The following is a 27,361-nucleotide window of genomic DNA, read 5'->3' as shown; positions in this document are numbered from 1 at the left end:
TGACCAGTTTTAGCCGATGAACAGGATTTTACTATAGTTTATTTGATCAGTCAGCTTACTGGTGAATGCTAAATCAGTCTGCCATATCCTGACATTGGAGGGAAACAGTACATTAAAGTTAGGATAGTAGCTTTCAATGACAGATGGATCACACTGAGGAGTTGATGGTAATTTTGAAAAACAGAATGGTTGAAGAGATTTTCCAGTCTGTTTTGGCACTGGAGCCAGAAAAGTATCCGTTTAATTGAATGGGATCAAAAAGGCTTCACAGACAAGATGAGCTTGTGAGAAAGAAGAGAAAAACATAGGGAAATGTGAGTGCAGGATCTGTAGTGGGAGGAGGTTTGGTTTGGGAAAAAACATGGAAATATTGGAAGAGGTACTTTAAGGATATGGTTGGTAATGGAGAAAATAAAGCTAGCACATTATTTTACGATTCCAGCAGGTCCTGGAGTAATAGGAGCAGGTTTCTCAGAAGTGTGTTAAAATTGTTGGCACTACATGTGGTAAGAGCAGAGCTACTATGTTACTATTGGACTAATCAGACTCCAGAATTAAATCTGCCTTGATATAATCTTTTTAAAAGTTTAGTTAATATGGTGGATATTTACTGAGGCATTGTCATATAAGGCAGCAGAATTTCTTTAATGACAGAATATATGTTTATTACACAAAAGACAAACACTAAAATAACAAGCTATGTAAATATAGAAATCAGTTTGAAAAAAATCCTAAAACACGTAACTAAACAAAGATTCATCCATTTGCCAATGCCATCTGTAACAGTGACTCAAGTCCAAAGAAACTGTCCATCTGTATAAAATATTTAAGTTCAATTTACCTGATGGAGTTCTTGCCAAGAACTCTGAAATCTCCTTTATATGAATACTCACAAAACTCAGAGCTTAGACTTTCTCAGCTTTTAATAATTTGCAGCCATCTAACCAAACATTCCTGGTTTGGAAGTTGCACAAAATAATTTTTTTTCCCACTGAATTAACCACTTTCTCTGAACTGATCTATACTTCATTCTAGGAAAGAACCAATATTTGCAATTGGCCACAGTCAGGCATCCTCTGAACTGCCATAAAACTGGGTTTCTGAAACAAAAGTTAACCCTCAATTGTCTTAACCAAAAACAATACAATGGCCTTCAATGTTTACCCTACATGTTTTAAACTCCCACAGTAAAAACTGTTTTCCATTAATACTTCAGAGAATCCTGATTAGGCATAAAAGGATTGTCTGACTTAATCTCTCTTGCAATTCTTATGTGTTCTATTTTACTAAAGAGGTATTTAAATATTATGTCATGTTTATATTTAGTTATTTTACATGTTTTTCTAAACTTACCAAACGTTGTTCTACTATTTTGAATCTTAGAACATGATTTATCTATTATGTACATATAGAACTGAAATGAAATAAGTGATGATCAGTTCCCAATGCTGGAGAAAGTGTTCTTTTAATGTTGCCAGCTGTAATTTCTTGAAAGTCTTGATTTTGTTTTTGGGCCTTGCTAAGGGCCGGAGAAAATCCATAAATTTGAAAACTCCATCATAACTAAGTTGTGTAGATGATAGAATTCACTTTAGGTAGGTCCTAATATCACCAAGTCTTCACCATATATGAAGACACAATTACTGTTGTATAACAGCTAAAACCATTTTTTCAAAATTCTTGTCAAACCTTTAATTTACATGACCCCAATTAACTTTAAATTGTATAGTTCAATTTAGTTAATGGTAAGTTAACATGTATTGAAGTTCTGAGGAAGTTTGCATGACATTCACCATCTAAACCATCTGCTTTAGCCACATAGTGAGTAATTTTGGCTTTGCTGCTTAAATAAAGGCTTGAGTTAATTTGTCAACTCATTCAGAGAAGAGGACTAAATTTGGGAGGTCATTATTCCCAAAGCCTTTGCACATTAGGCAACTGGTGGGAGGCAAGTTGGCTCAGTGGCTAGCACTGCTGTCTCACAGAGCCAAGGACTGGGGTTTGATTCCAGCAGGTGACTGTCTGTGTTCTCCACATATCTATGTTGGTTTCCTTCAGGTGCTCTAGTTTTCTCCCATAGTCCAAAGATGCGCAGGCTCAAAGGGTTAGCCATGGTCAATGTGGATTAATGATGATAGACTGGAGGGTTGGGTCTGGGCTAGATGCTCTTCGGGGGATTAGTGCTGACATGATGGATTGCCTCTCTCTGCACTGTAAGGATTCTATGATTCTATGAACTCACCACATGGTTTTGTTAAATAGAATTTATTTTGACATGTCACAGATAGAAATTCATTGAACCAAATGTTTTCCCAAGTTTCTTCAAGATTAAAATTGGTCTTAAGAGCATAACAACACGGAGTAGGAGCAGGAGGTTAAACCCTTCAAGCATACTCTGCTATTTGATATGAACATGACTGATCTCAACTTGGTCTCAACTGCACAGCTCTTCTTAACACATAAATATGTATTTTAATCAATCTCAACCAGTTCTAATAATGAAACTGAAATTATGGTGCTGGGTTAGCACACTTGTCACCTTTGCTCAGATCTTTGGGTATAGGAGTTGTGACGTCATGTTGAGATTGTACAAGACATTGGTCTTGCCTCTACTTTGTGCAAAGTTAAAAATCACACAATGCCAGGTTATAGTTCAACAGGTTTAATTGGAAGCACACTATAACCTGTTGGACAATAACCTGGTGTTGTGTGATTTTTAACTTTGTGCACCCCAGTCCAACACCGGCATCTCCAAATCATGACTACTTTGTGCAGTTCTGGTTATCCTATTATAGGAGAGACATAATTAAAATGGAGAGGCTTCAGAAAAGATTCACTAGAATGTTACTGGGTTTGAAATATAAAAATTGACTTTGTTCACTGGAGGGTCGGAGGTTGAGATTATAAACCTTACTGAGGTTTATAAAATCATGAGGAGCATAGATAAGGTGAATGACAAGTGTCTTTTTCCTTTGGTAGAGGAGTTCACAACTAGGGGCATATTTTTAGGGTGTGAGGAGAAAGCTTTCAAAAGAACATGAGGATCAACTGTTTTTACACAGAGTGATTTGTGTGGGGAACGAACAGCCAGAGAAAGTAATGAATGTGAGTACAGGTACAATGTTTGAAAGACATTTGGATAAGTTTATGAATAGGAAAGGTTTGGAGCAATATGGGCCAAACTCAGGCAGATGAGACTAGTTTAGTTTGGAAACAATGGACTGGTTGAACTGAAGGGTCTATTTCTGTGCTGTACGACTCTACAATTCCATAACAGGATGAAGGATATTTCTTAGCAAATGAACATGATCACAAAATATTAAAATTTTAGAAATTTAAACATCTCATGGGCAACAAAACATTTTGGTGACTTATGGATGTTTTCAAAATTTACCAGCCTTTAATTTATTCTAAACTAATAATAAACTTTAAAAAAATCTTATTAAATTGGAAGGATTCTGCTTCACCCAGAACAGAAAGGTTGAGAGCAAAATCAAAATAGGATAGCTGGAGAAATCATTCACCCAACAAGGGGCACATTGGATGGAAAATGTGTCAGTAATCAGAACCCTCAACCCTCAAAGAAGCAGGTCCATGTTGACCTTCTCTCTCTGACTTCTCTCTTGTATGACCCTGTGTTTGATGTTACATTTTGTTCTAAGGGGTGTTTATGGGAATTGTTACACATATTGGGAACAGCATCATTAAGAAGGTACAATCTGTAGGGTTTTCGAATAGGTTAATTTATTTAGTATTCTATTCTGTTTTGTGTTTCATCTTGGAAATAAATTCTGTTTTGTTTAAAACTAAGTGGTTTGACCAGCTGCATCACTCCTGGGATATCCACTTTACACCTACTTAAAACAACGAGCAAAGTTAGGATCTGGGCTACTTTCTTGAAATGCTTTGAGGGGGGGTCTGGTCTGCCCCATATCATTACGTAGAATGTTAACACAATAAAACACCCCAAGTTGCTTCACAGGGACATTATAAAACAAAATATGACACTCAGCTACATAGAGAGTTATATTAAAAAAAACAGGTTTAAAGATTTATTTACCAGTTAGAACATGAGCTAGAGACACAAAAAGATCTAGGGACAGAGCACCAGAGCTTGGGAATCTAGGCTACAACAAGTCCAGCAACCAGAGTTGAAGGAATTAGATGCAATATTTAAGGTTCCAGAATTAGATGACCACAGATCTCTTTAAGAGCTATGAGACTGAATGATACTATAAGAGGTAGGGAGAGGATGGTGTCACAATCTAGGGAATGGTTTTGGAGATGCATCTAAAACTAGGGCTTCAGTCTTCCCAATATTTAATTGGAAGACCTTTCTACTTATCCAGTATATGCAGATAAGCAGTCTGATGATTTAGCAACAATGGGGGATTCAACAGAGATAGATGGTAAGGCACAGCTGACTGTTATCAGTGTACATGGGAAAACTAATGCTGTGCTTTTGCTTGATATCATCAAGGGACGAAATGTAGATGCAAAATAGATGGAGGTGAAGGATGAATCCTTAACAACTGACAATGGCACAACCGTAGGAAGACAAGCAATTGGGCAGTGATGTAACTGAATGAGAGATGTGCACCCCGGCTGGATGACAGTGGAAATATATTTGAGAGGGACGGTATAGTCAACTGTGTAAAAGACTTTATACTGAGAAAGACAGAGGGATAGATACCTTTGTCTCTGTCACATAGGAGATTGTTTATGACATTGATAAAAGGTGTTTCTGTAATCTGATTGAAATAATTAAAACATAGATCTAAAAGAGGACAAATAACATGACAAAAATAACCATTTATAGTATAAACTAACAAAGATACCATGAAGTGAAGTTAGGTGATCAGCTGTATATTGGGAATATGGGAGAGGGAGCAGAAGTTGGGGTTCTCATGGAAAATATAAACTCACAGAGGTCACAAGGGGTGTTAGGAGAACACGTCAATTCAGGGATAAGACACAACAAACCTTTAGAAGCCTGACTAATTGAAAGGAGAAATGTAGCAGAGGCAGCTAATCGTAACCGGTAACTGGTTATACTGATTGTTGAAAGATACAGGAGATAACATTGGGATATGGAAGGGAGATGAGGTTGGAGAGTGATACAAAGAGATGGTCAGAGATGGATTTTTCTCTGATTGATACAATGGGTCTAAGAGGGCTATTTGAGATGACGAAATCAGGAGAATGGCCCTGAACGTAAACTGAATGTGCATGGAGAGAGAGGTGTAGAGAAGTTGGGAAGGCAGTGAATTCAGAGGAGAGAAAACATGATGAATTTTGATGCAAGTTGAAATCACGAAGGAAAGTTTGTTATGACACGGAGACAGCTGACCCAAAACAGCCTTTGTAGCTTGATATTTGTAACCCTGTAAAATTAAACTATTTAAGATCCCCAAATAGTCACTCCAATGGTTCAGAAGCAGACTTTTGTATAGCTAATGCCAGACTTGGTAAATAATTAATTTCCATGCACAGGCTTTGAATTCTAAACAAAAAGAAACTCCACAATTTATTAAATACGAGCAAACATTAGCAGAAAGAAAATTAAACAGGGCAGGCAATGGCCTAGTTGTATTATTGTTAATCCAGAGGCCCAGGTAATGTTCCAGGGACTGCAGGTTGAATCCTGTTATGGCAGATGGAGGAATTTGAATTCAATAAATACCTGGAATTAGGAGTCATGCTGGATCAGCATGAATCTATTGTCAATTGTTGAAAAAACCCATATGTTTCACTAATGTCCTTTAGGGAAGGAAACTGCCATCCTTACCTGGTTTAGCCTAGACCCACAGCAATGTGGTTGACTCTTAGCTGCATTCTGGGCAATAAATGTTGCCTAGCCAATGACATCCTTATCCCTTAAATGAATAAAAAGAAAAGCACAGTATACTGATTGATGTCTGTGCTTTGAATCTGAAACATTTGTTTTCAGCCCCATTCACACAAATGACAAACAAATACTTCTAAAGGATAAATAAAAAACAAAATAGCCAAATTACCTAAATATCCTTCATGATGCATTGTTCAAGAGCATAAACGTAGACACCTTGGCTGTTTTTTCCTGAAACGTTGATCAGGGTCACCCCAGCTATACTTCTAGCAAGCTTTCCTTTCTTTGAGATTCCAGAAGCAGCTATATCTGATTAGGCTGGAAATTTTCAAATCTTCATCTGCTTCAGTAGAAACCCAGAACCATCTCTCAGAAGATATAGATCAAAAACCAACTTTAATTCTGGTTTTAACCTGCTGGAATGATTGACTCTCGCCGAAGTTTCAGGCACCATTCAACAACTGCCAACTACCTTTTGTCTTACTGGAACCAACAATCAGGTAATGACCTGAATTAGCAACGTCTGTCGTTTAAAAATAATGCTCTTCCAGGTCAAAAGGGGGAGGAACGTTGTCTGTTAGAGTTTAATAAAAATCAAATCTTAGCCTGTAATTAGCCTCCAGCATGGCCTCACAAACCCAAGCTGACCCAAAGTCTATCAGTCATTTCTAGCCCATAATTCAAAACTGATAAAGAGAATAAAATAATGAAAAAAATCAGTGAGGATTCTAAGAAATTGAATACCCTCAGGACAAGCTGTTTGATGTTCAGACTGAATGAGAAAAATTGTGAAAATACCTGATAGAGAACAATGATTTTCTAATAAAGGGATGGAGTAAGTCAAGAAGAGATTTCCAGAATAATACTGGATCAGGCCAAAGTGCAATCAAATGTTAAGTTTCATCTCACCACCACACAGGGGTAATTGGTAGAAGATATGGCTAGGAGAAATGACATTATTAACAGGAAAGGTGTTATTACCCATCAGGCAGGTTTCTGATGGGCACTATGTTAATGCAATCATCCACATTAAATTCATGGATCATGAGGACCTTGCTCACAATTAAGCAGACAGTTTGGTGGGAAATACGTAGATGAGTTGAGACAGCTGGCAAGAGGAGAGATGAGTTCAGCAAGAAGGGGATCAGCAAGATTAAATGCAATCAAAAAGGGTACACTGGGAAGGAAGGTCAATGAAAAATTTGAATGGGTCAGTTTGAGCTGCTGCTCATAATGAGCCTGTGCTGAGTGCCTCTGTGAACATTTTGGGGGATGTCACGAGAGGTTCAGCAAAGCTGTAGGTTTCTGTAAGAGCATGTCACTCATGAGACAACCACAAGAGAGGAGGAAGGGTGAGAAGTGAAAGATTAAACAAGTCTGGTAGGAAAGACTGAAACAATTGGAAGGAGTCCATACTTAAGAGTCAGAGGTACAGATGTTCAGTCAGTATGAAGCACTGACAAACTGTTTTTTGTGTTCACAGACAAATGTAGTCAGTAAAGTCCAGAAACTAAGTGTTGAAGGATGTACTTGAAGGAGTTTGCGCAGAAACAAAAGTTCAGAAGGTACATAGAGTTGATTGCAGTCTCACAAAAAGTGGTGAACTTGGAAGACACTGGAACATCCGGAAGCAGTGGATGTTTGTCCTTCAGTCTTGCAAGTAAACAGACTGAAGCTGAAAAAAATCAGTTATCCAGTTACTAAGTCATGAGCTCAGCCTGCAATTGAAGTCTCTCAGTCACAGAAGTGGTGGGGAGAAACAGTAAACTGGGCTGGGTTAATTTAAATACCACAAATGAGATTAAATCAGAGACAGATGTTGGGCCTTATGACAGAACTAGTGAGGTCCAGAGCAGAAACATGATGAAAGGATATATGGCTTGAAGGGGCCCCTGAAGGTGATGGTGTTCTCCTGTATTTATTGTATTGTGAAAGTGGTAGAATAGTCTATCAATTTCTGAATTTCATTGTGTAATTTTTGTAATCCTTTCATAAAGTGGCTTGCAAACTGGAACAAAATAAACTTCGAATGGTCATTGCCCAGCTGGAGCCAAGCTCATCAAACCATCAATACAGAAGCTGCAGTCTTAAATGAAATTAGGATGTCAATCACTCTGATCTGTTAGTTTAGTTTACGTCTTTTGAGTATATTCACAGTGGGATGAAAGTCAAGTGCAGATTATCCAGCTTGAGGGAAAAAAAAAAGAGTCAGATATAGGAATATACAAAGGAACATTAAGGTGGGGAGGGAGATAGTTGGATTTGAGATCAAATGAACAACAGATTATAAACTAAAACAAAATATATAGCTTCAGTTTCTGTATAAATTTCTAATTTTTAAAAAATATTGCATTCACAGAAGCATTATGGCAGAGCAGTAGATGTGATCTATATGGATTTCAGTAAGGCGTTGGAAAACTGATTAGCAAGGTTAGATCTCATGGAATACAGGGAGAACTAGCCATTTTGGATACAGAGCTGGCACAAAGGTAGAAGACAGAGGATGATGGTGGAGAGTTGTTTTTCATACTGGAGGCCTGTGACCATTGGAGTGCCACAAGGATCGGTGCTGGGCCCTCTACTTTTTGTCATTTACATGAATGATTTGGATGCGAGTATAAGAGGTATAGTTAGTAAGTTTGCAGATGACACCAAAACTGGAGGTGTAGTGTACAGCGAAGAGGGTTACCTCAGATTATTACAGGATTCTGGGCCAGATTGGCCAATGGGCTAAGAAGTGGGCGATGGAGTTTAATTCAGATAAATGTGAGGTGCTGCATTTTGGGAAAGCAAATCTTAGCAGGATTTATACACTTAATGGTAAGGTCCTAGGGAGTGTTGCTGAACAAAGAGAACTTGGAGTGCAGGTTCATAGCTCCTTGAAAGTGGAGTCACAGGTAGATAGGACAGTGAAGGCGGCGTTTGGTACACTTTCTTTTATTGGTCAGAGTATGGAGTACAGGAGTTGGGAAGTCATGTTGCAGCTGTACAGGACATTAGTTAGGCCACTGTTGGATTATTGCGAGCAATTCTGGTCTCCTTCCAATCGGAAAGATGTTGTGAAACTTTGAAAGGGTTTAGAAAAGATTTACAAGGATGTTACCAGGGTTGGAGGATCTGAGCTACAGGGAAAGGCTGAACAGGCTAGGGCTGTTTTCCCTGGAGCGTCGGAGGCTGAGGGGTGACCTGAATGAGGTTTACAAAATTATGAGGGGCATGGATAGGATAAATAGGCAAAATCTTTTTCCTGGGGTTGAGGAGTCCAGAAGTAGAGGGCATAGGTTTAGGGCGAGAGGGGAAAGGTATAAAAGAGACCTAAGGGGCAACTTTTTCACGCAGAGGGTAGTACATGTATGGAAGAGCTGCCAGAGGAAGTGGTGGAGGCTGGTACAATTGCCACATTTAAGAGGCATTTGGATGGGCATATGAATAGGAAGGGTTTGGAGGGATATGGGCTGGGTGCTGGCAGGTGGGACTAGATTGGGTTGGGATATGTGGTTGGCATGGATAGGTTGGACTGAAGAGTCTGTTTCTATGCTGTACATCACTATGACTCTATGACATTATACACATTTTTATTGTTATGCTTCCATGATATATTAATGCTGCATTCGGGTTTTTTTGTAAGATCATAGCATGTCAGAAGAAATTAGTTTAGGTTTCTGGAATTCGCTCGATTCAAGGATTATGCTTCAAATAGTGAGTTTGATTGGGCTTGTAGTACATGCACAGACAGATCACTTTGTTTTCGTCTCATGGACATGGAGTTGAAAACATCTCAGCCATTTGCTGTTTCTTCAGTTAGAGGCAGAACGATCATTTAAACAGCTTGGGATAAATCTGAATGGTACTCCAGGTATACAATTACAGCAAGAACTACAAATGAATGCTTTCTTGCCTATCGACACGTCAGTCCTCTGCATCCTCTATATCAACATTGTGCTCTCTAATTTCAAGTAACATTTGCACCCATTCCCCCGACTCCCTTTCCAGCCCCACCACCTCATTTTCATACCACCTACCAACCCTTCCTTCCAGTTATCAATCCTATTTATTCCTCCCATTGATCAACCAGGTTATACTCACCACCTGTGTTCACCTATTCACCATTTCATCCCTCTCCCCACTCAAACCGACCTCCTTTATCTGCAGCTTCCCCCTAACCCTACCTCCATTCTTGAAGGATGGTTCCACTGTGAACTCTGACTTCTCCACCTCCTGATGCTGCCTAGCTTGTTGTGCGCTTCCAGCCTGCTGTTTGTTGACGCTGGATTCCAGCATCTGCAGTTTTTCTTTCTCCAGTAATGCGAGCTGTATTTATCCGATTACTGTTGGAGGGTCTGCCCATACTATTGGGTATACCCAGCTTACCACAAGTTGGATCTTTTCCAATTGGAAGACCTGAAGGTTAAATTACTTTTGACAGGACCAATACAAATTAGCATTTTATAGAAAGTTAATGCGTGTCTATTGCTCTTGTCTTACGCAAGCTCAGGATGCACAAATAATTTCAATTGAAAATTGAAGCTAAGTTGTTACAATTGCTAGTTTATGTACCATTTGCAGTTGCAGCTACTCAAAATTAAACACGGTTTCTGGAGTTCATGCTTCTTACACGACTTTTACAGAATGCACCCACTTTCTACCATTTTTACAATCATATAATTGTAAAAGAATAACTTAGATAAGGATTAGTTAGAAAACACACACCAGTTAATAGGGTCATAAACTGAAAGGTGCTGTTTACATTAATTGCCTATTTGCTTCACTTAGTTTCAACTATATGGGATTGGTGCCATTCAAAGAGGCCCACTTTGCTGAATTGTAAAGTTACATTGCAAAAACATTTTAATGTAATTACCTGGCAAATGAACATTAAAACATACATCTATTTCAATATCAAACCAAGTTATTTCAGATCTGTTCAAATAATAATTGGCACACACCAGAGGTTTAGATTAAATTAGATTATCTACAGTTTCTCTTCGGAGGGTCAGTCCACACACCGACCCTCCGAAGACAAACCCACCCCCCACCCCCAACCCCCATATTTAGCCCTGACTAATGCACCTAACACTAGGGGCAATTTAGCATGGCCAATTCACCTAACCTGCACATCTTTGGACTGTCGGAGGAAACCGGAGCACCCGGAGGAAACCCACACAGACACAGGGAGAATGTCCACACAGACAGTTGCCCAAGGCGGGAATCGAACCTGGGTCCCTGGTGCTGTGAGGCAGCAGTGCTAACCACTGAGCCACCTTGCCACCCCTTTGTAACCTTGTTTTAATACACTCTTGGGTGATTGCAGCAGATAAAATACACCCTTACTGTGTTACATTAGTTTGCAACTTGTAGTTTATTGCCAATCCTGGCTGTTTTTTACCTCTATTATTTGTGTATGTTCATTGTTTTAGACAAAATTTAGGAATATATGTCTGCTTTATTTTACATGTTTCAAAATGAGGTCAACTAAATTTAGGAGGTTCTTTCTATTGACTAGAGTATAATAATGAAAAAACTGAATTTCAAAACATAAATACCTTAACATTTAAAAAAATAAGCTAATGAATAAAGTTGAGATACAATAAAATTTAAATATCTAAAATAGCTTTATTAAATGTACCATAAATATTTGAAGTGTCCAGTACTTCATTAAGATGTCCAAATGATATTCATCACAGGAACTTCTTGTCAGTGCTGTTGATCCATTTTGAAAAGCTGCAACCTTTCTAAAGTCTTTTTAACAGTAATATTTCAGTTTGAAAGGGAACATTCTCATTAGTTTAATGGTTGAAATCTGCAACAAATTGCTGGCAGCATCTTCAGTATTTCTGTACTGAACGACACACTCAGAACTCCAAGAGTTTCTGCTTGTTTTGGAGGAGTTGTCATGTTGTCACTACCACAAAATCTGGGTGATTAAGCATGGAGAGCTGTGTGGTGGTCTTAACATGATATGATGCACAGTGGCAATATTATTTAGATCATATTGATTTGATTTGTGGCAAAGACAAAACAGTATTGCCTTACTAATGCTCCTTCTTAATCTCAAAATGGCCATCAATTTAGAACATTGAAGGTTAGAGTCATGCTCCTAAACTAGTAAGACAACACAGAATACAGACAGAAATAAAATCAAATGTCATAAATTTAATGAAGAGTGGCCACACATGGGATCAGTTGAAATGACTACACTAAATAAAAGTTCAATGGAAAAATAGGGAAAAAAACCTCCAATTATTTCTCCCTTTAAAGTACTACAAACCCAGTACATCTGAGATTACCTGTACGCTAAAAAAGGCATTGTTGCAAAAATACTTTTGTAAATTAATTACCTATAATAAAAGAAAGCAAAGCAAAAAGTGACCTTCAATTATAATGAAATACAAACTATAAAGATAGAAAAATAATCTTTGACCTTCACTTCACTCCATGCAAGATAAATGTAGATGTGAGCAATTCATGCTCTGATATTAAGATCTGCCTGCTGCAATGTATGCATGCAATTTATCTTTTGCAGAAAATAAACTTTAATCAGCAGACTTCAATAAAAAGTGGATATTTTTGTCTATCTTAAATATTGATTCTAATATATTCAAATGAAATAGACATTTCCCCGCAATTCTCTGCCAACTATTTGGTAAGTAGCAATCCACTACTCATTTATTAACTTAAAAATGGTTTACCTTTGGTTAAAATAATCACTCAGTAATTACTACAAGGAAACACACTTTGCAAATTCATAATGCTACGAAAGAGAGATACTGGAGATCTGACAATATCTTGTATACAATGGGAATACAGAGCTTGCATCAGAGAGAAAACCTGCATTTGCCTTCATAGAACAGCATTTTACAAATGTCAGAAGAGGAATAAAAAGCTCATTGCATTCATAATCTTTGAAATAATTCTAGTCCAAACCAATTTTCTTATCATTATACTATATTCATTTGTTTTCTCATTTGTCTAACTCCATGCCTTAATGGCTAACCAGAAAACTAGACATTCGCCCAACAGCTTCCTTCATTATGGGAAAATATTAAACTTAGCCTCTGTTAACGGGTGAAAAATAGTCTTTCTTGATTTACTTCACCAATGTCTCAACTGGATTTCTTTTCTGACTTCAAAGAGAGCTAAAGAATGAAACATTATGGACAATACAATGAATACAAGATTACATGGGAAGCAAAGAATGATAAAATAGTTGGCCAGGTTCTCTGTTCCTGATCTCTATGTTGGTGCCTCCTGTTGGAAAATGGACATTGGATGTTCACTGAACTGTACGTGGATAGGAGGCTGTGTAGCAGCAACTGGTCACCCATTCAACCCACACCAAAAATAAACTTTGGTCTTCCAATTAATTGTGCTGAAGGCCAAATGGACACAATCCTTGCCACTTTGGTCAACAATTGTCTATTTTTGTTCAACAGTGCAGTGCCCCTCAGCTTGTGAATAACTGTGTCTTAAGCTGCCTTTGCAAAATCAGTCAGGGTGAATGCTCAAAATATGTTCTTCAGCTCACATGTTCAGCCATGGGAAAAACTCTAATGTTGTAACTGCAATTCAAGAAATTTCAGTTAACAGTGTTTTACAAGTAAAAATCAGAAGAACTATTCAACAGGGGTAGGAAGTCAGGCTCGAAGAATTAAATCATGTTAAACATTTCTTATGATAGAAGTCAATTTATTAATTACACTGTTGTTAACTAATTGGGAAATGGGGTTCATACGGGAAACATAATGGAAGAGAGGGGGGCATCATAATAACAGGCTTCAAAACAAAACATCCTTTTTCTTAGCTTTTTTGCAATCAATGCAGATTTTATTGTCAACAAAGGACAAACTTTAAAGCCTAAATTCAAGATGGAGCTGAAAATTATACATAGAAAATGTGAAAAGAAATAAAGTACTATAAATAAGTGATAACAAAGGAAATTACACATTTGGGAAGAGTCATATCTGCAATTTTACAGTTAGAACGCTTATGGCAAAGCAAGAATTGAATTTGCAGACTTCTTAACCTTGTGTTAGCATATGCCTTTGTAGGAGTCATGTTAATGAATCATTATAACAAAATAGGCAGCCATTTGGCCCATCAGATCCATGCCAGCTTTCAGTAGAACTGACTAGAAATATAAATTGAATAATTCAATTTACTCGAAGAACACAAGTCCTTGACACTCTGCAAGCACATTAAAATGACAAACCTTTATACAGCTTAAAACTATTTGCCAAACCAAACCAAATCCTGAAGGGTGAACAGTACCAAGTGTCAGTTTCTCCAGGTAGGGAACTCTCTGCAAAATATACAGCATTTGCAAAATAAGATGCTGAGTTCATTATAAGTAAAAATGGAATTTTGTTTTCTTTAACTTGAGCAGAAAAGTCAAACTTCTGTAGCATTGGTGTTCACGGTTTCTGGGCAGGTTTCAATTATTTAGCCTTGATAGAAGTCATATACATTACTTTCCAAGGAAAGAAGCCATAGGATCTTCAGGTCGTTGACGTTTCATTCTGTATGCCTCCATTTCTTCTTCTGTAGGTTCCTTCACTTCATATATGCTGTTATAACCTCGCTTACGTTCATCAATTTGCAAAATTTGTTCAACTTGCTTCAAACGAGCTTCTTCAGCAACCAGGGCCTGAGTATGTTAAAATAAAATGTGTGGCAGCAGTTACACAGCAACAATCCTGAAAGCTTAATAACCAATTTCTAAAGTATGAGAGTCAGACAGACCGCAAAACCATGTGCCATGCATACCGATTGGATTTAGGTATAGGGCTTACAGGATCATCTCCTAAATATAAATGGGTTAACATAGCTTCTAATACTGGTGTGTTTGTTTAAAGTATTTGATTTTATTTAAAAAAAGAACACTAATATTATTAGTTCTATTCATTGTGATTTTATTTTGCAAAGGGTGCTCTGGTTACTTCCTATTTCAGGTAAAGATCATAGAATTAATTATCAGGAGAGTGCCAGCTGAAAATGAAGAGTATTTGCTCTTGCCAAGAGGAAATGTAACTCAAAAAATTACTGATTCATGTGAAATCCATTGTATATAATCAATTACATACAATTTCAACAGGCATTAAAATCTGCTACACTATGTACGTCATTGGTAAACTACAGTCAGCATTTGCAACCTGCTGTACAGCAACAAATTTCGTCTGAAAGTAAACTAACAGCCAAGTTGCATTTGAAATATACCTCATATCTTCCTTCAGAAAAGGTACATTATAATGCCATAATTGAATAAAAATGGACATTAATCAAAAGGGATGTGATATGGCAGTCATTTCTTTTTGTTAGAAACATTAAAGCAAGATAGAGTCATAGAGTTATCCAGCACAGAAACTTTCAGAAGTAGGAGAAAAGAAAATTGGTCAAAAAGTGTCAGGTGGGATAAAGAACATCAATGTCAGTACATGCACAACTGGTGGTGATTTGATATATTGAAACATTCAATATATGTTTCTACTTGCAGGACAATGAAATATAGCAATAGATCTGAATTTCAATATTTAAAATTATGTTCTAAATATTTTCATACCACATGTATTATTTGAGTTAAACTACAATTAAATACAACTATATGGAACAACTAATGCTTTCTTTACAAAATGCAAGGGTAGCCTATTTGAACTGTAGTCAGTTAAAGACCCCTATTGCTAGGGCTTCTGATAGATAATAAATTTTATTTTATAAATATTGAATAGAAGCTGTCACGCACAGACGTAATCAATATACCAATGGCTGCCAAGTGAACAAATGTTTCTGTAGATCACTTCTACGTGGATTTTTACTGTTGAAACTAATCCAAAACAAAATAGAACCCTGATGAACCCAAATGATGAACATTCCGGAGCATAATGTTGTAAAGTTTAAGACTCAATTTAGTTATCGCATTTATGTAGTTGTACGTGCTTGCACATCAATGAGACAGAATGAAATATCATTTTGGTAAAGCAAACTGTAGGAAATGATCAAATCAGATTTATACAAATTCTCTGAAAAGTCAAGAAAAGCTGGAATATAACTCACCTTTTTCAGCTTTTCTTGCTTCTTTGCTTCTTCATCTTCACTGTCTGAATCATGACTTTTTCTATGTTTCTTTTTTTTCTTATTGCTTTCTTTAAGTTTTTCTTTATGAATCTATAACAAACAAACCGATGTTATAAATAATTAATACAAGCAGTTGCCAGATTGCAAATGGGTTCTAATCTGAAGTCCATTCACAAGGATGCTTCCTGGGTGAGCTTTACATTGTGGTACCGCCAGAAAAGGTTTGAGCTCAAAAGCATGTATTCTTTACTCCTGGCAAAAGATAATGGTAAATATTAACTAGACATTAAATTTTGATAGGTAGATATTGCACATTTTGGAGGGGGGGGGGGAACTTACAGTGGAGGCAACGGAATAAACTGGAGACATTTCACCACACGAAAGGAAGTTTAAGCTTCATTGACCTTTGGCAACACACTATTAAATGGCATTGTTGGAGAATACAATTAGTTTATAAAAAATTGAGTTCTGAGGAAGTGTCACTAGACCCAAACTTTGATTTCACTTCACAGATGCTGCCAGATCTGCTGAGCTTTTCCAGCAAATTCTGTTTTGGTTTCTGATTTACAGCATCTGCACTTCTTTCAATGCATAAAAAAATTGAGATTGGTCAATTAAAATGGAACAAAATAAAATAAGGGGGCCCTGACTGATATTTTTACATCACTGTTAGCCACAGGTGAGGTCCCAGAAGACTGAAGGGTAGTGAATGTTGTGCCCTTATTCAAGAGGGGCTGCAATGAAAAATATTTTTATGCCACATGTATTATTTGAGATAAACTACAATTAAATACAACTATATGGAACAACTAATGCTTTCTTTACAAAATGCAAGGGTAGCCTATTTGAACTGTAGTCAGTTAAAGACCCCTATTGCTAGGGCTTCTGATAGATAATAAATTTTATTTTATAAATATGGAATAGAAGCGGTCACGCACAGACGTAATCAATATACCAATGGCTGCACAATGAACTACATAGATCAGTGAGGCTAACATCTGTGGTAGGCAAGTTACTTGAGAATATTCTGAGAGATAAGATGTCCATGCATTTGGAAAGACAGGGTTTGATTAGGAACAGTCAGCATGGCTTTGTGCATGGGAGATCATGCCTCATACATTTGTTAAGAGTTCTTTGATGAAGTGACCAGGAAGGTTGATAAAGACAGGGCAGTAAATATAATCTATATGTATTTCCATAAAGCCTTTGATATGGTTCCACACGATAGGCTGCTCTGGAAGGTTAGATCGCATGGACTCCACAGCAAGCTGCCAAATTGGATACACAATTGGCTTGATGATAGGAAGCAAAGGGTAATGGAAGGCTGCTTGTCAAACTGAGTCCTGTGACTACTGGAGTGCCTCAGGGATTGGTGCTGGGCCCATTACTGTTTATTATCTATATCAATAATTTGGATGAAAATGTACAAGGCATGATTAGAAAGTTTGCAGATGACACTAAAATAGGTAGTATCATGGACTGAGGAAGGACCTTGATCAACTCGGGAAGTCGGCTGAGAAATGGCAAATGGAATTTAATATACATGTCTTAGGTCTTGCTTTTAGAAAGCCAAATCAAGGTAGGAGTTTCATGGTGGGGCCTTAAGTGATGTAGTGGAACTGAGGGATCTTGGAATTCAGGTGCATAGTTCTTCGAAAGTGGACTCACAGGAAGACAGGGCAGTGACGGCAGCTTTTGGCACGCTGGCCTTCAGTCAGGGCACTGAGTATAGAAGTTGGGAAGTGATATTGTAGTTGTACAGGATGTTGATGAGTATTGTATTCAGATTTGGTCACCTTGCTATAGGAAGGATGTTATGAAACTGGAAAGAGTGCTGAAGAAATTTACAAGGATGTTGTTTGGACTCAATGATCGGAGCTATAGGGAGAGGTTGGACAAGCTTGGAGTTTTTTCTTTACAGCATAGGAGACCAATGGGGGAGTCTTATAGCAGTGTATAAGATCATGAGAGGCACAGATAGGGTGAATACACTCTATATGAAATAAGCTGCCAGTGGAAGTGGTTGAGGTGGGTACATTAACAACATTTAAAAGGCATTTGGACAAATACATGGATAGGAAAGGGTTGGAAGGATATGGGCCAAGTGCAGGGAAATGGGGTTAGTGTGGATGGACATTTTGGTTGGCATGGGCCAGAGGGCCTGTCTCCATGCTGACGGTCTCTATGCCTCTCAGTCATGTTTTATTTGTTTGGGAACAAAAAGTAGAAGAAAGAGTCTGAAATTAAGCATATGCAGTTTATCATCTGTAACTGCTATATTACAATTCTAGTTGCCCTGCTATAGGGAGGATGCTGTTAAACTAGAAAGGGTACAGGAAAAAAATGACAAGGATGTTACTGGGACTGGAGGGTTTGAGTTGTCAGGAGAGACTGGATAGTCTGGGACTGTTTTTCCCCTGAAATGTCAAAGGCTGAGAGGTGACATTATAAATGTTTATAAAATCATGAGGGTCTTGGATAAGATGAACAGTCAAAGGTATTTTTCCAAGAATAGGGGAGTCCAAAATTAGAGAGCATAGATTTAAGCTGAGAGGGGAGAAATATAAAAGGAACCTGAGGGACAACTTTTCACACAGGGGGTGATGAGTGCATGGAATATGCTGCCACAGCAACTGATACAGGCTTGTACAATTACAATATTTAAAAGGCATTTGGACAGGTACATCAATAGGAAAGGTTTAGAGGGATATGGGCCAATTGTGGCAAACGGGACCCGTTCAGTTTAGGATACCTGGTCATCATGGACAACTTATACCGAAGGGTCTGATTCTGTGCTGTATGACTTTATGACTCCAAGTTAATTATTTGCAAGTCAGAACACAGTGCAGGACAATGGAAAACAGCTGCTCATAAGTACTGGAATCCTTTGTATGTTAGGTCTCTAAAATTACAACCATGTATAGGATTATGTTAATAAGTATGACTGTTTGTAAGTCAGATGCTTGTAAATTGGGGACCCTCTGGTTTTATGGAGAGTGCAAGAGGGCATGCCAGGAGTAGCAGATGTCTATCCAGTGAAGCTACCAAACAAGATCATTTGAGTGCCAAATAGCATAAGCAGCAAGTAATAGACAGAGCTAAATAATCTCTCAACCAATTCTGCAGTCCTGCCACATTTTGTTATGAACAGTGGTGAACAATTAAACAAAATCACAAATATTCCCATCCTCAATGATGCAAGAGCCCTATACGTCAGTGCAAAAAATAAGGCTAAAGCATTCTCAGCAATTTTCAGCCAGAAGTGTCCAATGAATGATCCATCTTGGCCTCCTCTAGTGGATCTCAGTGGATCATAGTCTTCAGCCAATGTGATTAATTCCACATGATATCAAGAAACAGTTGGAGACACTGGGTAGTGAAAAGGCTATGGGCCCTGACAACATTCTGGCAATAGTACTGAAGACATGTGACCCAGAACTTACTGCTCCTCTGGTCAAAATCTTCCAGTACAGCTACAATATTGGCATCACCAGACAACGGGGAGAATTGCCAAGGTCTGTCCTGTACACAAAAAACTGGACAAATCCAACCTGGCCAATCATCATTCCATCAGTCTCCTCTCAATCATCAGAAGGTGTCATCAACAGTGCTGTCCAGCAGCACCTGCTCAGCAATGAGCTGCTCAGTGATGCTCAGGTTGGGTTGTGCATGGGCTACTCAGCTCCTGACCTCATAACAGCCTTTGTACAAACATGGACAAAAGAGCTGAATTCCAGAGGCATGGCAAGAGTGATAGTCCTTGACATTAAGGCTGCATTCGATCAACCTGTGGCATCAATAAGCCCTAGCGTAACTGGAATCAATGAGAATTGGAGCAAATTCTCTGCTGGTTGAAGTCGTATCTGGTACATAGGAAATGGCTGTAGTTGTCGGAGGTCCGTTATCTCAACTCCAGTACATCACTTCACGAGTTCCACAGGTTAGAGTCCAAAACCCAAACATTTTCAGCTGCCTCATCAATGACCTACCCTCCATCATAAGGTTGGAAGTGAGATAATTGCATAACTGATAATTGCATAACGTTCAGCATCATTCCTGATTCCTCAGATACTGAAGCAGTATCTGCATGTTCAAAATCTGGACAATATCCAGGCCTGGACTGATGAGTGGCAAGTAACATTCATGCCACACAAATGCCAGGCAATGATTATGTCGAATAACAGATAACGTAACGACTGCTCCTTGGCATTCAATAGTGTCACCATCTCGAAATCCCCTACTATCAACAACTTTTGGGTTACCATTGACAAGAAACTCAACTGAATTTGTCACACAAGTATAGCAACTGCAAGAGAAAGTAGAGGCTAGGAATACTATGGTGAGTAATTCATCACTTGACTCTCTAAAGCCTGTCCATCATCTACAAGGGATGAATCAGGAATATGATGGAAAACTTCCCACTAGCCTGCAAAGATGCAACTCTAATAACACTCAAGAAACTTGACCCCATCCAGGACAAAGTAGCCCTCTGGACTGGCAACACATCTATAAACACCCACTCCCTCTACCATTGCAGTTCATCCACAAGATGCACTGCAGAGATTTACCAAAGATCCTTAGACAGCACCTTCTAAACCCACAAGCATATCTATCCAGAAGTTCAAGATACATGGGAACACCACCACCTGCAAGTTCTCTTTCAAGTCACAAACTACCCTGAGTTGGAAATATATCACCATTCCCTTCCTGGAATTCCTTCACTGACCTACAACAAATGGACTGCAGTGGTTCAAGAAGGCATCGCACGACTACCTTCTCATGGGCAACTAGGGATGAGCAATAAATGCTAGCCAGCCAGCAACACACGTTCCACAAACGAATAAAACAAAAAGCCAATTCCTTTTAAAGTTCATATGTTGGTCACTGACTTGTTGCAACACTTGCTGTGTTTCATACTGCACAAGAAATAGAAATGTGCCCTGATGCTCAAGTTTATTTTATTTCCTCTTCAAGCGCCACAAACACCAAATAGGTTTCAGTTAACAAGATCTAAGAGCGTCTATAGTCATGGTCAGATTGTATCTGCGAATGTTGCAAGCTTATTAATTATGCGAGTCCTACATAATGATCTAACTTGGTCTGCCGAAGGGCCAAACTCTATTTAGGATAACACTATTCAAGTAAATGTTTGATTCAGAGGGTGTCCTTCTACCAGATTAAATATCACATGGACATCATCTTTGTCACGAGGTGACTTATTTAATTATTTGAAGGTCACTGAATGGGATGCAGAGTGAACAGGAGTTCCAAATATACCTCAACCACAATGGAAGCCTACTCCCATATTGCTGCCATTATTCTGAATCACACATTAGCCACTTAGTCAAGTGAGTTAACCAGTACCTCACTTTATGTTATAACATCATAAAGCTCTGCAAATGGCGAAAAAAAACAATTTGCACTGCTTGGAAAACTTGATTTGCACCTAACAGAAGATGAATAAAATCAAATACTCAGCTGGGAGGCAGCATTTCTTTGAGACAGCCCTGCAAAGATACCACTGGAAGTCATGAACCTGCTGCTGAGTATTCAAACATTATCAGCCAGTATTAAAAACAAGGGAAATTATGTAGAAATTCAGAAATTCAAACAGTTACTTGAATATTCAAGTAGTTGTATAATAAAACAAAACTGAGGTTTCTAAAGCTTTCTACTATATTTGGATAAAGTGTCATGCAAAAATGCTAATAAAAACAGAAACTGCTGCAAAAAGCTCAACAGGTTTGGTCACATCTATGGTGAGAAATCAGGGTTAATGTTTCAGGTCAAGTGACCCTTCCTCAGAACTCTGTTCAGTTCAATCAAAAGAAAGCTTAATCATCTCTTGACCGAGTTTTTGAGGGTCACCCGACCTTAAACATTAATTCTGATTTCTCTCCACAGATGCTTTTCCAGTAATTTCTGTTTCTGATTTACAACATCTGCGGTTCTTTTGGTTTTTATGTGAAAGTGGTACTTGCCTCCACTAAAGTTTTTGGTATGCTCTCATGTACTTCCTGGATAGAACTGGGGATCTCATTTAGAAGTTCTGATTGATCCTCCACCTAAATGAGAAAGAAAAGAGCAAAATATTGATAAAGATTGAAATCTAGCTTTGAATCTACCATTCAATAATTCATCTATGATGAAATAAATAGACAATATTGTGAGTACAGCAGTCCATCAGAACCAAGAGTGATTTTTAAAAAGTCATTAACAAGATGCCCATCTCTAACTGCACGTTTGGAGTCACATGTCAATCTGACTAGGTAAAGTTGGCAGATTTCTAACCCTAAAGGGTATTCGTGAGCCAGATAGCTTTTACAACAATTGACAATGGTGACATGGTTGCCATTAGATTAAGCTTTAAATGCAGGTTTTGTTTTGAATTCAAATTTCCCCATCTACCATGTTATGAATTCTGGATTATTACTCCAATAACATTAGCACCAGGCCACTACCACCGCCATTAATACATGCTAATTGATCATTTGTAGACCTTTCAACAGAATCAGAAAATAACATTAATTTAAAATCTAAAATTAATGTTTTATCATTAAAGTTTCAGTTTATCTTTATTATATGTACTTTTAGCTTCTGCACTTCAGTAGAACCCTAAAACTCTCTATGTACCTAAGGTATGAACTTACAACTTCAGTTTACTTCAACTATTGGTTTTATTATGTCATCTTTCTCTGTCATAATGTCAATGCAGGTCTTCACTTAATAAATCATGTTCAACTCCATTCGGAATTCCTTAGATAAAGAAGTGCCCTATATCAGACGACAGCAGGATCTAGATAGCATTCAGGTTTAAGCTTAAAGTGGCTGATAATGATCAGTTCAAACAAGAGAAAGCTTAATCATTTCTTGACTTAAATGGCATAACTATTAGCATTTTCTATACTAGAAGCTTATCTGGACTGTCCACATTAACTCTATGGTTTCAGGAATGGAGTGGATCATGGTTAGCTTGCAACGAGTGGCTCACTTCCAAACCTATTAAACCTCTTCTACCATTTACAAAGCTGAAGTCAGCAGAATGATGAAATATACATCAAAGATTAAATTTTGAATCCATGTATGAAGATGCAATTCCAGCTTAAATAGGAACTAAATAGCTTATTGACTTGAATAATTAAAAATAAATTAGAAGTGCACAAGATTGCATTCGAACTGCTGAAAAATTACATAATTTTGTGAAGATAATGAAACATTGACAAGTCTGAAGAATTTCAGTACTTACAACAATCTGTTTTCCTGCTTCTCCTGTACAATAGGATGTTTTGATAAATGAGTGACAACACTTATATCCCCATTTCCCTTCCTTCCAGTAGGAGCCCCAAACAGCCTGAAAAATAACACAAGTAAAATATCAAATGAAAACAAATGTCTACAAAATAAAGCATCTGCAACTAAAAGATTTGAAAACTCATTACATTGCATTAGAATTACAAATTTATAGAGATATATTCAAAGCTAATTTAAGAAAGTAACATGTACTATGTTAACAGAGAAGTTCAAAAATTGAGAGACTTTTTGAGCTAATAGGCAGCTTCTTACATAAGTTTTGGACTTACCAACTGGGTGCACAATCTGATATTTATTACCTTCCCATAACAGCCAAACATGACAATTTCGTCACTGCTGTAATACTAAAAATTATTTTGGAAAAACATTGATTAATTTGAAGTGGAAGTAACACTTCTCTGATACTACAAAAAGAAAATAAATGGACCAAACAAATATAGTCCTATGCATACAAACAAAAGGAAAACACTGCTGATTCTGCAAATCTAAAATTAAAAATCTGAAAACAGTAAGCAGGTCCAGCTGCACTTTTAGTGGGAGAAACCGAGTTAACATTTCAGGTTGATGATTTTTCATCCAATTTAGTAAGTCGAAGGAGAGGGGTCGATGGTAAAAAGAACAACATTGAAGGTCTGTGTAGGTTTTAAGACAGAAGAGATTAAATGAAAAAAGGGTTGGTGGTGTAAGACTAGACAGAGTGATAATGTTACATGTAAAAGAAATGTCTTGTGGAAGTGTTGATGGCAGAACAACGAACAACTACCACCTGAAAAGAGGCATCTCCACTGCAGCAGCAGGGGTGGTGACAGCACCGAACAGGGTACTGCCAGGAAGGCAAACCTTTCCTGGTAAATACTTGCCTCGTGAATCAGCAGTCTCATTGCAGTAGCGGGAGTGATGAGAGCACAGACCGGGGGCTGCCAGGAAGAGGAACGGACAGGAGATTCTGTGGTGGCGAACGAGACTCCTGGATGGTATGTTGCCTCCCAGCTGCCAGGTCAGGGACGTCTTGGATCGAGTCTACAGGATTCTTAAGGGGGAGGGAGAGCAGCCAGAAGTTGGAACTTCTGTACTCGGAACTATGAGGTTGTGGCCATTATGGAGACTTGGATACCACAGTAGGAAGAATGGTCATTGGATGTTCCAGGGTTTAAATGCTTCAAAAGGAATAGAAGGGGAGGTAAAAGAGGTGGGGGAGTGGCATTGCTAATAAGGGATAGTACAGTGTGGGTGGAAGAAAGAAACAGGAAAGGAGCAGTCACATTGAGAGTTTTCGACAGACCTCCCAGTAACAAGAGATACAGAGGAACAAATTGGGAGGCAGATTTTGGAAAGATGCAGAAGTAACAGGTTTGTTGTAACGGGTGACTTGAACTTCCCTAATATTCAAATAGTTCGGATGGAGCAGTTTTTGTCAGATGTGTCCAGGAAGGATTCCTGATACAATATGTAGATAGGCTGACTAGAGGTGAGGCCATATTGAATTTGCTGCTCGGCAGTGAACCAGGCCAGGTGTCAGATCTCTCGGTGGGAGAGCATTTCGGTGATAGTGATCACAACTCCCCGACCTTTACTGTAGTTGTGGAGCACAGACAGTATGGGAAAGTATTTAAATTGGGGGAGGGGGAAATTACAATGCTAATAGGCAGGAATGGAGCACCTAAATTGGGAACAGATATTCTCAGGAGTGTATAATAGAAATGTGGAAGTTGTTCAGGAAGCACTTGCTGATAGTGCTAGATAGGTTTGTCCCACTGATGGTAGGGTAAAGGAACGTCAGGTAATAAAGGGATGTGGAACATCTGGTCAAGAGGAAGGAGGAAGCTTACTTAAAGTTGAGGAGGAAAAGATCATTCAGGGCTTCAGAGGGTTACAATTCAGCCAGGAGGGAACTGAACAATGGATTTACGACAGCCTGAAGGGGACATGAAAATGCTTTAGTGGGCAGGATTAGGGTTTTCCTTAAGACATTCTACACTTATGTGAGGAACAACAGGTAGCCAGAGTGAGGGTAGGGCCCATCAGGGATAGTGGAGAGAACTTGTGCTTGGAGTCATAGGTGGTAGGGGGAAGTCCTTGCTTCAATATTCACTATGGAGTGGGACCTTGAAATTTGTGAGCTCAGCATGAAACAGGCTATGTACTTGAATGGGTTAATGTCAAGGAGGATGATGCACTGAAAATTTTGAAAAACATAAGGGTAAGTCCCCTGGCTAGATAGGATATACCCAAGGTTTCTATTGGAAGTGAGGGAAGAGATTGCTGCGTCTTTGGCACTGATCTTTGTGTCTTCACTGTCCACTAGAGTAGTGCCAGATGGCGTTATTCCCTTGTTCAAGAGAGGGGATAGAATTCTGGGAACTACAGACCAGTCACTCAGCCTCATGTCTGTGGTGGGTAAATTAATCAGAGAGGATTCGGAGAGACAGGATTTGTGATTACTTGGAAAACCATAGTTTGATTAGAGATAGACAGCATGGCTTTGAGAGGGGCAGGTCATGCCTCACATGTCTTACTGAATTCTTTGAGGAGGTGACAAAACACACTGATGAAAGTAGAGCACTGGATGTGGTGTGCATGGATTATAATAAAGCATTTGATAAGCTTCCCCATTGTAGGCTCATTCAGCAAGTGAGGCAGCATGGGATACACATAAATTAGGCTGTGTGGATACAGAATTGGCTGGCCTATAGAAGACATAGGGTAGGAGTGGATGGAAAGTATTTAGCCTTGAGCTCAGTGACCAGTGGTGTTTCGCAGGGATCTGTCCTAGGACCTCTGCTCTTGGTGATTTTTATAAATTACTTGGATGAAGAAGTGGAAGTGGAAGAGTGGGTTAGTAAGTTTACTGATAACACAAAAGTTGGTGGATGGTGGATAGTGTGGAGGGCTGTGTAGGTTGCAATTGAACAGTGACAGGATACAGAACTGGGCTGATAAGTAGCAGATGAAGTTCAACCTTGAAAAGTGAGAAGTAATTCATTTTGAAAGGTTGAATTTGAATACAGAATACACTATTAAAGACAGGATTCTTAGCAGTGTGGAAGAACAGATGGATCTTGGGGTCCATGTCCATAGATCCCTCATAGTTGCCATATTGAAATGGATGTTAAGAAGGCATACCGTGTGTTGGCTTTCATTAGCAGGGGGACTGAGTTTAAGAGCTGCGAGTCTGCAGCTCGAGACAGCCCTGGTAAGACCACACTTGGATTATTGTGTCCCATTCTGGACACCTCATTATAAGGATGTGGAAGCTTTAGAGAGGGTGCAAAGGAGATTTACAAGGATGCTGCCTGTACTGGAGGGCATGTCTTATGAAGAAAGGTTGAGGGAGCTAGGGCTTTTCTCAGTGGAGCGATGATGAATGAGAGATAACTTGATAGAGGTCTATAAGATGACGAGAGGCACAGATAGGGTGAATACTCAGCCATTTCTGCCATGGGGAAAAGTCTATCACAAGGGGGCATAATGTCAGGTGACTGGAGGAAAGTTTAGGAGAGTTGTCAGAGGTAGGTTCTTTACACAGAGTGGAAATACACTGCCAGCAGTGGTAGTAAAGTCAGATATTTTAGGGACATTCAAGTGATTCTTGGATAGGTATGTGGATGATAGTAAAATGACAGGTATATAGGATAGTTTGATCTTAGAGTTGGATAAAAGGTCAGCACAACATTGAGGGCCTATACTGTGCTATACTGTTCTATGAAAAATAAGCTGAGACTAAAATGCAGAGGTTTCAGTCTCAGCTTGCTGAACTCAAATATTGAGATCCTAAGGCTGTGAAGTGTCCAATTGAGAGATGAAATGCAGCTCTTCGAGCTTGTGTTGAACTTCTTTTGAAAAAAGTGTACAAGGCTAAGGATGGAAGAGTCAGAGTAAGAACAAGATAGAGAATTAAAATCACAGGCTCAGCGTCACCCTTGTAAACTAAATAGAGGTATTCTATAAAGCAGTTACATAATCTGTATCCAGCTGCCTCACTGCACAGCAGACTGCATTGTAAGCAGAGAATACAGTACCCTAATTAGAATGTTAACAATGAAGAGGAGTCTAGAAACTTGGATGGAATGAAAAGGATGTGATAAAAAGTTTGCATTTTGCAATTCCATTGAAAGTGCCAAAGGAAGGAGGGAT

At 38.6% G+C, this 27,361-nt stretch overlaps 1 protein-coding gene across 4 annotated transcripts in view; it reads right to left on the bottom strand.

Moving 5' to 3' along the window:
- Positions 1-11,981: 11,981 nt before the first annotated feature.
- The window catches only part of slu7 (SLU7 homolog, splicing factor), a 59,400-nt gene continuing 44,020 nt past the window's right edge, over positions 11,982-27,361 (bottom strand). For all 4 annotated transcript variants that reach the window (XM_072591022.1, XM_072591023.1, XM_072591021.1 and 1 more), the window contains 4 exons: positions 23,163-23,267; positions 21,898-21,981; positions 15,896-16,006; positions 11,982-14,492 (listed from right to left, as the gene is read on the bottom strand). In XM_072591022.1, the coding sequence (XP_072447123.1) occupies positions 14,313-14,492; positions 15,896-16,006; positions 21,898-21,981; positions 23,163-23,267 (480 nt within the window). In that variant the 3' untranslated portion in view covers positions 11,982-14,312. The remainder of the gene's footprint in view (positions 14,493-15,895; positions 16,007-21,897; positions 21,982-23,162; positions 23,268-27,361) is intronic.

This window comes from Chiloscyllium punctatum, chromosome 20, assembly GCF_047496795.1.
Source record: "Chiloscyllium punctatum isolate Juve2018m chromosome 20, sChiPun1.3, whole genome shotgun sequence".
NCBI lineage: Eukaryota > Metazoa > Chordata > Chondrichthyes > Orectolobiformes > Hemiscylliidae > Chiloscyllium > Chiloscyllium punctatum.
Note: the sequence above shows the minus strand (reverse complement) of the source record. Positions and strands in the feature narration are given on the sequence as shown.